Raw genomic sequence first — 14,420 nt, 5'->3', positions numbered from 1 at the left:
AATCTAAAATTGGTATTTGGACCATGATTGTTTTATTATAGGTATTTTTTATTTTTTTTTCAATTTTTATTATGTTATGTATTCAGTTTTCGTTATGCACTGAATTAATATACACCTTTTTTTTTTTTATTGGATGAATGTAAAACTTATCTCATGTAGATTGCATATTTAATCCAATTGTGAGGAATTTATGTTGGTTCAATCAACATGACAAAAGTTAACATAAATAATACATGTTTATTTTATTTAATTTTTTCTTTCGTTCATTCTTTTTCTATTTTATCGCCATTTCTTTAATTATTATGTTTTTTTGTAAACTAGTTATATTGTTTTATTTTTGGGTTAGGAAACAAAAACTTGGCCCAATAATATGGTCTTTTTGTTGGGCGTAGTCCATTATTTAATTGGGCTTACTGAATAGCATGGAGGCCCATAAGGCCCAGAGATGGAGAGTAGGAATTTGCAGCAGAGGCAGAGAGAGAAGAAGCAGCGAAGAAGGAAGGAACAATGTTCTAAAAACCGGACCGGATCGGCCGGTTGAACCGGTTCAACCGGAGACCGGTGTGTAAAACGGTCCAATCCCCTCTTAAAACCGCTTATACAAAAACCGTTCAGAAACCGATGAACCGGACGGTAACCGGCCGGTTGGATCGGATCGGAAACCGACCGGTTCGCATAAAACAACGTCGTTTTCCCTTTTTTTTAAAAAACAAAAAAAAACAAAAAAGTTAAAACCCAACCCCCCTCCCCAACACACACCAAACACCCCTTCCTTCGAACATCGAAGCAGCTAGCCCTAAGGTTCCCCAGACGGCCAGACCCAAAACCCAACTTCGTCGCCGGAACCGCCGCCGCCGTCCGTGGTTGTCTGCGTCTTCGCGGCCTCCTCCTTCCCCTGTCCCAAAGGCATACGGCCAGAGTTTCTCTTCTAGCTCGGCGCGTCATCCATTCTGCCGGTGAAGTTGCTGTTCGAGGCTTCCAGCTGCTGCGCCGTCGTCTCGCCGTTGACGTCCTGCTGTGGTGGAAGGTTAGTGGCACTGTGATTTCTGTTGAATACTTTGGATTATTGAATTTGAATGTCTCTGAAGTTTGAAGTAGTGATTTGTGATTTTGAATGTCTCTGATTACTTGATTATTTATTTGTGTTTTGAATATGAAATTTGTGATAAATGATAACTGATTTATTCTGCTGCTGTTACCATTTTTTTCTCAGTAAACTCATAAGCATTGAACTGTGCTGTTTTCCCTCAAATTAATTTTGGTTCATGTGATTTAATTGGTGTTTAGGGTACAAAGTGAAAAGCTATTTTTAATTGGATTTGCAAGGTGATTTTTGGTTGATTTTTTATTTAATTTGGTAATAGTGTTTATGATTGGGTTTATCTGGTTTTCATTCTTTTTGAATTTGGTAATAGTGTGATTATTTGTTGGTGTTTTGTAATATTTGTTGCTGAATGATGGTTGTTCGTTCTTGCCTCTGTTTAGTAATATTTATTGAAATTTTGTACATTTTCATTGCTACACTCTTCAACTATGGATTGTATTATATGCTGCTAGATTTGAACTCATCAAAGTTCCCTGAATTTAAGTTCTCCTTTGGAGACACATATTCAATTACCAGTGAAATGATAAACAATCCTGCATCACTTGGTAACCATGCATCTGCCTCTAGCTAATTCAATATAAATAGTGAATTTATTTATTTTTTTAATTCTTTACAAATTATTAAAGGGGGAATTGGAATACAATTAATAATGTCGGTACAAAGTTTTGGGCTGACAAAATTACCTTTGTTTCAAGGGTTTTATGTGTCACGGAATTTGCTAAGATTATTGTTATAATGGAAATTGTTAAAGTTTCAAAGGGTCATTCACAATTCCTTTGTGCTTGCAGCCTCTTAGCAACTTATGCCATAGTTAAGCATTACTTGCCTAGTCCAGTATGTATGCTCTTTGGTTCCCTAGAGCAAACATTGTGTGAATTCATGAATATTATAATGTTTCTTGGAGACATCTCATGTTAACAACAGAGACAAAAATTCACCTCACTGCATTATATAATCATGCATCCAAGCTCATATCTATTTCCAGTTAGTTTGTAGTTGTGTACTATAAGTGATTTGTACATATCATCGTAAAAAAAATAACTGGTTACAATTGTTTATTGAAAATGTGCAAATTACTGGTTACAATTGTTTATTGAAAATGTGCAAATTTAAGTCATGAAAGTTGTTTGTATAATGTGAGATCTCAATGAATAAGTAGCTTTGCATTGTATTCCATGATTATTTGAACCTTCAGTGTTGTCTTCTTATCTATTTTTATGCTATTAATTCATCTCTACATGTTGCTTGACATATTCTAAAATCAATCAAAAGGCACCGTTGTATCATGTCTTACCTATTTGTCAAGTATATTAATATATTTTGTAATATTAATGTATTTTTGTGATTAATTCCTATTATTTGTAATATTAAGGAGATGGATTCACCATTAGTAGTACAAGGTTTGTTCAATTTGTTTGATCTTTTTTAATTCTTTAAATTAGGAAAGAGATGAAAGAGATATTGTTGGCTGAATGACAGTGTTGTTATGAGACAAAAAGTGGGTTGAGTTATAGTTTAGGAAGTTTATTTATAATTTATTTATTATTTTATTCTAAAACGGTTTTTTTGGTTGAACCACGATTGAATCGGTTGGACCAATAAATCAGTAAATCAGTAACTAGAGCGGTTTAATAATCGGTCCGATTCTCAGACCTTGGGAAGGAACACTCGCTGGTAGTTAAGACTCTTAACTCTGAAAACCGGGAACCGGTCATCTAGCCGGTCCGGTTGATACTCAAAACCGTTTTGCAAAAAACCGGCTAAAAAAGCGGCCGAACCGGCCGAGTTTTTTTAATGTCCGGTTTTGTTTTCTTTCTGAAAACGGCGTCGTTTTGACGCCAAAAAGAAAAAAAGAACAAAACCCACTTGCAGTCCCAAATCAACCCTAACGCGTAACCCACTAACCCTCTCCCTTCTGAAATCGTTTTCTTCCTCTCCCAGCCGTCTCCTACCCAGCACCGCAATCTCTCTCTCCGTCGTCTTCCCCTTCCCTTCACCTGCGCAAGCTTGTCGCCCCACCCCCACCCCACCCCTTTCTCTCTGACACTCTGTGTGACTCCAACCCAACCCTAAATCTCTTTCCACCCGCCGCCTGCTTCGGTCGCCGAAAACCCACTATCAGAGGAGCACCCAGCCACGCCCCCACCATCAGCCCCCGGCGTCAGCGCGGTTGTTGCCATCCTCGTCTTCTCCTCTCAAAGGTCTATTCTTCTCCTCGCGTTGCCTTGTTCTCCTCGCCGTTGCGGGCGTGTCTACTTGGCTGTCTTCTCTTCGCAAGTCACCTCCGTTTCACTGCTCGGTCATCATCTCCGATAAGCACTCATCTACTCTCCTTGAGTTGCGTTTATTTTTTCTTTTTAATTTTTTAGATTGTTGTTGTATATATTCTGATTTCTGAGTTAATTACATGGATTGAGTTAATTGTATGGACATTGAATTCTGAATTAATTTTATGGATATTGGAATTTAAGATTCTCTTCTCAGGTCTTTATCATTTCAAGTTGGTTAATTGGATTTCTTAGTCCCTTTTGAGTTTTGAACCTCTTGACTACTTAACAATTTAGCAATTTGATCTTTGTTTATTTAATTTTTTCAGTGATTTCTTGAAATTGTAAGATTGATTTTTTTTTCTGAGTTGTTGATTCTGGATTATGGTGCAATGTTTCGATCATTGTTTATGCTGGTGTTATAGTTTTATTATTATTTTTATGAAATTGGAATACCTATTGTGGTATTATATGCATTTTGATTTTTGTTAGTTATGAATATTGATTTTTAAAATTGTTTTTGAATTTTTAATGGATAATTTATTATATAAAATTATAAAATTTTGAATTTTATCCATTTAAAAAGTATTAAATTTAAATATTTAAAAGTATATATTAAATTTTTAATAATTTAATTTTATATTTAGTTAAATCGGTTAAATCTCGGTTGAGTTCCGGTTAAATTTCTAACCATTGAACCAGTTATTTTACTAGATTATTGACCGGTCCGGTTCTTGCCACCTCAAGGAACACTCGCTGGTAGTTAAGAGTCGCAAGTTTGAAACATTAACGCGAGACTGTTAGGTAGTTTCACTGTTGAAAATGAATCGTATATAAACATAATCAAGCTTGCCTCGTGATCTGCGATTCGTTATTCTGTTGCAGAAGCAGATATGCATATTTCACATTCTTAATGGTGAACTAACTTATGCTCTCTTCTTTTTCTTTGATTTGAGTTGTTTCGTTTGCAATTCTCGGATTAATATGCATATACTCCGTTTTCTATATATTCTTTTTCTTTTTAATTTAGATATTCAATTATAATTGTGTGCTATGATTTAACAATTTCTAATCTTCTGTGAAAGCGAATTGGGGCGAAAAGGGTCATTTGGGGGCTTAATATTTGTTTGATGCTAGAAATTCGATTTGAACTATAGTTGTTCTGGTGATTTGAAGTTTTTAAGGAGAAATTAAAATTTTATCAATGGTCTTTGAAAATTCAGAATATTCGATATTAAGATTGTTAGCTATGTTGTAATTGTAGTTTTTTGTAAATTTTGCAGTGTTTTCGACATGAAGGAAAAGACGAAAACTACTTCTACTCTCAAGCGCATTTTAGTGAATTGTACATCTCAGGTTTGTTTCTATCTTAGAGTGAGCCACTACTGTGATTTGATTTTGAGTTACATAATGAAATTGCATGCAGAAGTAGAACATCATGTTGGCCTTAAGATTTACATAATAACTTTGGTAGCTTCTTAGTAATAGGTGACATGAATTTATCATTTTTCACTTTGAAGTATGTTTGTGGTTGTGATTAAACATCTTGTTGCTGCAAAGGGAGGTAATGAGTTGCATTGTATAAATTAAGTGCTTGTCTTTTCTCTTATATTCTTTCCGTCCTTTCATAGTCATCGGTTGGTACTTGGTGGTTGATTATAAAAATTTATTTGGTTAATCTCATCTAATAGGCAAAAGCATATGGGAGCTGTGTTGCATCCAAGGTTCCAGAGATTGAACGTGATGTCTGTGCAAAGGAGTTTCTGGCATTAAAAAGTTGTATGCAGAATACGGTATTGTATTCTACAATTGGCTTGCCTTGAAACTTTTGCTACTACCGTGGCTTGTCAGTTCAGCTATAAAGTTGTTTGTTTCAATTTAAGGAAAAAGCAAAAGATACCTTCTATGTTTTTCATTCTGAGCAAAAGCATTCAAGAAAGACTGAACAGAAACCTTTCCGAAAGCTTCATTTAATTACTTCTGTGGGCTACAAACTACTTCTAATTTTAAGAACTGTTGGTTTTTCTTCCTATTTTTTGTAGTTATTATGTTGTACAGCTGAATAGTTGCTATATTTTTTGCATTTCTGATATATCTTATTTAAATCAGTTGAAAAAGAAGGTTTAAGCTCGCACTAAATAGCTTAGTGTTTATGAAGAGAAGCATTTAGAGAATAATTTTGCTGCCATCAGTCTAAGAGGAAGGTCCAATACTTGGACATAGCACAGGTTCAACTTTTAGTCCTTGTATCACCTGTTAATTAAGATGCATTACTTAAATCTGCTGTCTAGTATATTTAATTTAGAGAGGTTTGCTGCAGTGAAAGAGGACTCAGCAACATGGCTGGAAAAGCATCAACATCAAAACCTAATATAGGTCTCAGCGGCACTGGTGGCCTTTCACATGCTTACATTCAGTATCCACCATTTCGGTGCAATGTTCCTGGATCAAAGGGATTGTTTTATGATGATGGAAACAAATTGCTACTCTCTCCAACAGCTGATCAAGTAATATGACGTACCTTATAAAATTTTCCTATTTAGAGAAACATGATGTCGACCTTGTTACATTACTTTGAAATGATTTGTTATTAATCTATTTCCATACTCCCTTATTCAAATGTTGAATCCAGAATGATTGTTTTATTGTTCAGGTGTTTTCATGGAAAGTTGTTCCCTTTGATCCTCTTATTGATCCCACCACTGATTCAATAAGTGAGGGGCCTATTTTAGCTATTCGATACTCTTTAAACACAAAGGTTATCGCGATCCAACGATCGAATCATGAGATACAATTTCAGATCAGAGAGACAAGGGAAACTTTTAGCCATAAGTGCAGGCCAGAATCAGAAAGCATACTTGGTTTTTTTTGGACTGATAGCCAACAATGTGATATTGTAATTGTTAAGACCAGGTATTGTTGACTTTTCCACCCCTCTTTGGTGATAAAATTCACATTTTTTAATGATGCAGCTTTTTAATACATTCTGATGTTAAATTCATTGAAGACAACAAAAGATAGAGAAAATATTTATTAGCTGGAAATGTACAGTTTTTCTTCTTTTATATATATAAACATAAAATAAATGAAGAACTGAATTACAATCTATTTCAACAGTGGTCTAGACTTGTATGCATATAATTCAGCCTCTAAATCAGTTCAATTGGTCGAAACAAAGAAAATCAATGTGAGTTGGTACGTTTACACACATGAAAGTCGGTTGGTTCTTCTTGCTTCTGGAATGCAGTGCAAGACATTCCATGGATTTCAGGTAAAACTTGCATATTATACTTCCTCTTTCATGCTAATTATTATGTTAGAAATACATTTATTTGGTTTGTCAAATAATAATAAGATTCATCATGAAATTACCTTGTGACAGGACAAGTTATTTGCTTGATATGAACTAGGATTTGTAATTAGTGTATGTGCAAAGATGAATCCTTTATAATATCAAGCTGTAGCTAAATTTCAATACTGCTGACCTGCTTTGTAGCTCATGGAAGAATTGTAATTTATTGTTAGTCAAAATAGGATTTGAGATCATTATTGTTCAGAAAAAAAGACATGTATCAGTTCAGCTTCGTCATGTTGCTTAAGAGTATCAGTGTAGAATGTCAACTGACGAACTTCATGTTATTTCATGTGGCTAACACAGCAACGCATTTCTTGTTAGATTTCATCTGCAGATATTGTTCGCTTGCCAAGGTTTGACATGGTTATGGCCAAATCTGAGGCCAATAGTAAGCCTGTTTTAGCAGCTGAAGACATCTTTATTATCACTGTGTATGTATATCAGTATTTGATTTCTTTAAGCATTCAAGCTTAAGTCGTCATAATTTACACAGCTCACTTTGTTTTTTGTTTTTTGGTTTTCTGTTTTTGATTTTTTGGCCTTTTCTTTTTACAGTTATGGTAGGATATATTGCTTGCAAGTTGATAGAGTTGCTATGCTACTCCATTCATATAGGCTATATCGTGATGCTGTGATTCAGCAGGTTGGTTTACTCAAATTTCTTTGAGAGTTACTGTTTTGAATTTACCCTAAACTGTCTTTTCTTTAAAAGAAAATTAGAAATCTCCTCAGAACTATTATGCACAAATACTTCAATTTTGGTGATTTACCTATATTAATACCCATTCTGTATCAATACTCATATTATACTTTTGTATTTGTATTTTTTTTTTCTTTTGCATAATTCTAAAAGTTTTCCTTTTGGTGAATGTTTACTATGTTAAAATTTTATTACTTGAAAAGTTCAATATATAAATCTAAATTTGGCCCATATAAAGAATTTTTCTTCAATTATATTATAAATGTTGATAAATGTTTTACTAATATTTATTTTTATTATATATATAATCATGATATTTTTTGTTTAATATATATTACCATACCCATATTTTGTTATTGTATTTACATATGGTATCACACTGAATTCAATACTCATACCTAGGTTAGCTTAACATATCTTCTGAAAAAATGTCAATTTTCTGTGGAGGATGTTGTCCTACCTTGGTGGTACAGGCACGTCAATTTTATTATGTTAAACAGATACAGTTTTGCGTGGGGTGGGAGTTCACGTGACGTTTTTAGGTTTATTGTTTCATATATAGAACAATTAATTCACATAATGGGTTGGTCAAGAAAACTGCTTTTTAATAACAATTGATGTTCCCTTTTATACTCTTACTCATTTTGCTCAAATCTGTTAAACTAAAATGGTTTTGGTTTTACTCCATTATCAATTTTGATACTATGTTTTTATTTTAAAACTAAAGAAATCAAATCACTAGGCACGAAGTGCCTATCAATTTACTTACTAGAATAAAAGAAATTTGTTATTAATTGACCATGGATAAGCAATCAGACTGCTATAATTCAATAAGAAATATCAGGACAGGAATTAGATTCTCATACTTTAAGAGATTTCTAATTTGACCTTGTAAGATTCATTATGTTAAAGTCAATACAATTCTGTTTCTTCTGATTGACCAAATTAACGTTTGCTTAAATTTTGTAGTAGAAGTTTGAAAAACAAAATATGTACGTCTAGGATAAGTAATTTCATTCTTTTATCTTGTGTGGTTTTGCATTGAACTATAGACAATATGAAACGAGAGTTGTGTTCATGATATTTGCAGGGTTCTCTACCAATATATTCCAGCAGGGTTGCTGTGAGTGTGGTTGACAATGTACTTCTTATCCATCAAATTGAAGCAAAGGTTGTCATACTTTATGATCTCTTTGCAGATTCTCGAGCTCCAATATCTGCACCCCTTCCTTTATTGCTAAGAGGTTTTCCTAGGTCCAGTACTACTACGTCTCAATCTAGTGGTAGAGAAAGTCAGAGTTCATACAGTAACGTGAGTAATCATGAAGCAGTTACCTATGCCGATTCATGGACTTTTCTAGTGCCTGACCTTGTATGTGATGTGACCAACAAGTTATTATGGAAGTTTCATTTAGACTTAGAGGTAAGTAATTTCTTCTTGAGTATCAATATCATGTTTAGTGTGCTTGCTTTTCACGAGTAGTCTTATATTGCAGGCAATTTCTGCCAGTATCTCAGAGGCCCCATCAATATTAGAGTTCCTGCAGCGGAGGAAGTTGGAAGCTAACAAGGTATCTTTCCCCCACACCCTACCTCACCGGAGCAATACTTTAGGTTTGATTAGTGCTTCAGATACAATAATGAAGCAGTAGTATCCCGTCGTGTACAAGGAGAAAATTTGTGATTGTTAGCTAGGGTTGAGCAACAAGGCACGTAAGAATAGTGTTAGACAAGACAGTTACCATCTGCCATATATATACAAAAAGCATGATTTCGTGTTCATTGCCTGGAAAAGTTACACATGTATGTGTGTTTTCAAGATTTTACATATACAAACAAACAACAACAACAACAAAGCTTTGTTCCACTAGGTGGGGTCGGTTACATGAATCAAACGACGCCATTGAGCTCTGTCATGTATCATGTTTACAGCGAGACCATATATTGATTTATTTTTTTTTAGCTTTTGGGATACCAATTCTTTAGCAGTCTTGCTAAACCTAAGAATGCTAAATTTGCTTGTATACTTTATCAAGACATTGCACTGGAATCCAGAATGTGATTCTGGAAAAATCCCTTATATAAATGGGCCCTTAAGGCCATGCTTTTATTTTACATTTTTTTTCCCTAGAAAAAGACTACATATGTTAATGGTATTCTCACCTATATAAGTTTAGGGATGGCTTTCTTTTGCTCCGTGATCCTCCTGCAGACCTTCTTTCTTTGTTAGAGCATGTATGTTACTGGTGTGGGATTATAGTTATGCCTGCTGTCTGTATTCTTTTTCTTTTTTCTTTTTCTTTCAGATATTTAAAAAAAAAACATATACTAGTTTGGTTTGTAACTTCAAGTTAGTTATTTGATTATATTGGAATACATAACCTCATTTCTGCTCTTTCAGGCAAAACAATTGTGCCTAGGTATAATTCGAACACTTATTCTGGAGCATAGGCCTGTACCTGTAGTTGCCAAAGCTATACACGTAGTGGTTACCTCATACTCTCATTCAATTAAGACCGGTAGCTATCTTAAGGGCCTGAAGCCAGAGAAGCCATCGGCATCTAGTGTACAAAATGCTGGTGCTGATGTATCTGCTGTAGGAACAAATGCAATTGGAAAATCAATTGCACATGAATCCGATGCAAGGGTGGACAGAGGATCTTCTAGTAAAGCTTTAAGTCTGGATTCTGAGGATGAGTCCCGTACTGCAAATCCAAAACGCAATTCAAAGGAGACCCAAGTTGGGGATGAAGTGAATGATGAGAACTCCTCTGGAACTGAAGTTCATAATGCTCATGTTACGCAATCATCTCTGCAGCTTGGGCAAGAGGAATCCCAACTCGCCTCCGCAGCAATTTCACCAGATGAGATGTACAGCTTTGTCTTTTCTCCCATTGATGAAGAGATGGTTGGAGACCCTTCTTACTTGGTTGCCATCATTATTGAATTCCTTCACAGGTATGCTATCACTCAATAGTCTAGAAGCTGTTTTACAGTTTTAGCTCCAAAAAGCTTACCATAGATTTTCCACTTTCTGTGTACAACAGAGAATATTAATTTTGCCCATTTAAAAAGATGTTGAAGTCTGCAACTTAAATTCCTTAACTACATAACGCAATTCCACATTCACATCATTTTGCCATAGGTTATGTGCACTACTGCTAGTATTTTTTTTATTTTTGGACCAGATCCTCAATGTTCTCTATTTATTATTGCAGTGCAAATGTGGAAAAGATTCGAGCACTCCCAAATCTGTATGTATTGATAATTCAATTGCTGGTCCGCAATGAACGATATGCAGAACTTGGGTTGTTTGTCATAAACAAGGTTACTGAAATTTCTCTATTATTATTTTGGAGGTGCAAGGCCTTTATACTAAATTATTGTTAAGTTTTATTTTGAAACTAGACTCTCTTTGTAACAGATTTTGGAGCCCTCTAAGGAAGTTGCACTACAGCTCCTAGAGTCTGGTCGTCAGAATACGCAAACTAGGAAGCTTGGACTGGACATGCTGAGACAGCTTGGTTTACATCATGATTATGTGATGCTGCTACTGCAAGATGGATACCACATGCAAGCATTACGATATGCACGGAAATTCAAGGTAATTATCGACTATGCTGGTGTTATTGCTTGCAAAAACTCCATTATTCACTGCATAGTAACTTAACTGGTAATTTTTTATAATCCAAATTGAGCAATGCTTTTGGCATTATGGTTGGGGAGATTGTGTTACTGGTAGTTAGTAGTTACTTCAGAGATGAGCAACGTGGTTATTGATTCATGAAATTGTCAAAGATGAAAAGCAACTGTTTTAAAGAGAGAGTATTAGAGCTAGTATTTACAGACAGATCAATGACTAATAAATGTATAGGGAAAAACAAGAAATGGTCATTGGGTCTTGGTTAATGATTTTTCGCCCTCTAAAATTGCAAAACTCTGAAGTAAACCAATGTCGGAATTATTTTCAGGTGGATAGCATCCGGCCGGCATTGTTCTTGGAAGCAGCATTTGTTTCCAATGACAGTCAACGTCTTGCTGCAGTTCTAAGGTTCTTTGTAGATTTCCTTCCTGGCTTCAAGAACACCTTAGACCATAATAGATACCTCCGCATACTGAATGAGATGAACACATCCATGACTGCTTGAGAAGTCTTTATAGAAACTAATAAAAACTGTATTTAGGGAAAATTTTGGGCCGGATTCTCATTTGGTACCTTTTTTAAGTGTGGGGTTATCTCGTTAAAGTTGATGTTGATATCTAGAAGATATGTGATGGATTCTAGCAATAGATTCATGTTGTATGTTAAGCTGCGTTTGCAACTGAGATTGAGAAATAGAGACTAAGAGACAAATACTAAATTAAGTCTGTGTTTGGTGTAAAATGTATAGGAATGAGTTATGTCTAAGTATCATGATTAGTTTAAGATAAATATAGAAATTGAGGGGTGGATTTGAAATTTGAAAAGTTAAATAAGAGTATTTTTGAAAAGAAATATTAAAATTTCAATTTCTGTCCCTAGAAATTTTAGTTTCAGTCTCTAATGACCAAGTCTCTAATGACCAAGCACTATACTCAGACTTAGTTTCAATCTCAGGAAACAAATGTAGTCTTAATGTCTCAAAGAGGACCAGTTTTGATTTAAATGAAGTACTCTCTTTTCTTTTATTCTTTTATTTTTTTATTTTTATTTTTGGTCTTGTATTCTTTTCGTCTCATGAAATTTCAGATTGGTTCGGCTTGGGCCTAATGCAATTCTGTTAAAAGTTGTAATTCTTTGTAGGGATGATATGTGGTGGGTGTGTGGGAGATGTATGAAAATTTGATTTGATTTTTTATATTTTCTTTAACTCAACTCGATTCAGTATAAAATTTATATCAATGTAAAAATAAAAAAGTTATATTAATGTATTTTTATAATTTGAGAGTAGTTGATTATTTTTCTTAATTAAAAAATCTCTTAATAGTCTTTTATATTAATTTATCACAACAACAAAAAAAACGAAATGTATAGTATAGATTGAATTATATTTTCTTTAATATTGTATGGATATTAAATATTTTTTTAATAAATATTATATAAAAATATGAAAATTGAAAAAGTACTACCCAAAAGTTTCACAGCTTATAGTGCTAAACAATACGATGGCAGGTGGACAAAAAATAATATGCATTAATGGAGCAGCAACCGATTAAATGAAAAAGTAGCTCAAATTTTATATTCTAGCTTTTGTTATGTTGTAAATTGAAACCTCCTAGAAAAGAAGGAATAATTAATCATAAGTTCATATCATTATTATTTTATTATTACATTATCTTATATAGAAAGTGGCACGCATGATGAAGCATATTATTATAGGTAAAAGAATAACGTACGTATGAACAACAGAGAATATGTCCTGATGTGCATCAAAACAAGCACATTAAGCCAAACCAACTGGGATTCTTCATGCGCAAGGTCTTGAATATATGAGTTAATTAAATAAATAATTGTTGAGACTGTACTATTCATTAAAAGTTGTTGCTAATTTGTTTTTTAATTTGATATTTTACAGTGTTTCATTTTTTGTGGAAACTCAGGTGCAGTCGACTTCACGTGAAATTGATAATTGAGAGCCGTTAGATGATTTGACTTATTTGACTAAATTTTTATCTAACGGCTCTCAGCTATCAACTTCACGTGAAGTCGACTGCACCTGAGTTTTCACCTTCATTTTTTTAGGTTATTTTTAAGTAATACTAATGTCTGTATAATTTTTTAATAAAGAGGGGGTATAATGGAATTATTGAACCGCAAGGTATGGAAATTATTTTAATTTATTATTTGAATGATAAATATAATGACCCTACAATCAAATTGAAGAGGCAGAAGCAAGATTCTTTTTGTTATGCATGCATGGCATATATTTATCATTTTTTAACATCAATAAAGTGTGACTAATGCATTTAAAAGTGTGGCTGAATGTATTTAACCACATTTTTTGTTGGAAACATAAACGCATGTAATGTATATATGAGATAAGCACTACAATAAAAAGGTTTCTGCTGAACCCATGAATTGGTTGGCAACAAACTATATAACAATAATCCTTTTGATAGATTTTCAGGTGTAATTTGGATATATGAAATTATGAATTAATAATATTATGAGTTTAATTAATCATGCATGCCACATATTAATTTGTTCTGTGCTAAATTTTGAATTTATTGTTGATAGGAATAGGATTTAGACAATTGCATGCATGCACTCTGCGTACATGTCTGGCTATAATTTGTTGATCAGACAAGACTTTAATTTCTGTCCGTTTCTCATGCCATTGTTTTCGTCATCATGGGAAGCTAAATACTAAAATGACAGTTCACTTAATATGTCACAATCATTAAATCCTAAGTTTATTACTTAATTAAATATGAAAAAATTGTTTAAATAAACAAATTAAATCAGCCAAGCGCAACTCTCTTCAAAATGAGACACAGAATAAGAAAGAAACAAATTCCAATAGAGACCATATATGTGATCTAAAATAAAAGAGAGAATACAAAGGGGAAAATTTTTTAAATTTAAAAATAATGGATATAACAAGATTTCATGATCAACCACCCACAGAAAGATGAAATCATATATGACCAAGGATCAGTCGGTAGTTTTCGACTGACGGATATCCGAAATATTTTTCCTATTGATCTAAAAAATAATAGACTGTAATAGTAATACTTACAACTATAGTAATATATTATTTTTCAGAAAATTCCATTTGTTAATTAAAATAAAGATGGGACAAAAAATCACATTATATTGCATTTCCACGTATTTATAATTAAGTAGAAACTTAACTACAATTAATTTTATATAAAGTTGATGGTTGAAAGTCCATAGATAATTTGATATATTTGACTAAATTATCACATCTAACAACTCTCAACTATTAATTTTACATAAAAATAATTGCATATATGTGAGTTTTCACCTTATAATTAAGGCTTTTTTCTTTT

At 33.4% G+C, this 14,420-nt stretch overlaps 2 protein-coding genes across 3 annotated transcripts; both read left to right on the top strand.

The window, feature by feature from the left end:
* The first annotated feature begins 422 nt into the window (after positions 1–422).
* Positions 423–5,165, top strand: LOC114924146 (uncharacterized). Its single transcript, XM_072198099.1, has 4 exons — positions 423–561; positions 729–1,027; positions 4,656–4,728; positions 5,064–5,165. Exons 1-4 carry the CDS (start codon positions 423–425, stop codon positions 5,108–5,110), a joined length of 558 nt encoding a protein of 185 aa, XP_072054200.1. The 3' UTR covers positions 5,111–5,165.
* On the top strand, positions 5,064–12,095 carry LOC112696141 (uncharacterized). Of its 2 annotated transcripts, none has more exons than XR_011862181.1 (13): positions 5,064–5,165; positions 5,482–5,600; positions 5,693–5,879; positions 6,026–6,285; positions 6,490–6,643; positions 7,049–7,158; positions 7,283–7,370; positions 8,518–8,850; positions 8,924–8,998; positions 9,829–10,385; positions 10,646–10,754; positions 10,836–11,031; positions 11,399–12,095. XR_011862181.1 is itself a non-coding variant. In XM_025748753.3 (13 exons), the coding sequence occupies exons 3-13, from the start codon at positions 5,712–5,714 to the stop codon at positions 11,573–11,575; spliced, it is 2,211 nt and encodes a 736-aa protein (XP_025604538.1). In that variant the 5' UTR covers positions 5,064–5,165; positions 5,482–5,600; positions 5,693–5,711; the 3' UTR covers positions 11,576–12,095. The 2 variants fall into 2 exon arrangements, 1 of the variants encoding a protein (XP_025604538.1); XM_025748753.3 differs by having other exon boundaries at positions 10,852–11,031.
* Positions 12,096–14,420: the final 2,325 nt, after the last annotated feature.

Source organism: Arachis hypogaea, chromosome 6, assembly GCF_003086295.3.
Source record: "Arachis hypogaea cultivar Tifrunner chromosome 6, arahy.Tifrunner.gnm2.J5K5, whole genome shotgun sequence".
Lineage (NCBI taxonomy): Eukaryota > Viridiplantae > Streptophyta > Magnoliopsida > Fabales > Fabaceae > Arachis > Arachis hypogaea.
The sequence above is the reverse complement of the archived record's forward strand: the minus strand, read 5'-3'. Positions and strand labels throughout refer to the sequence as shown.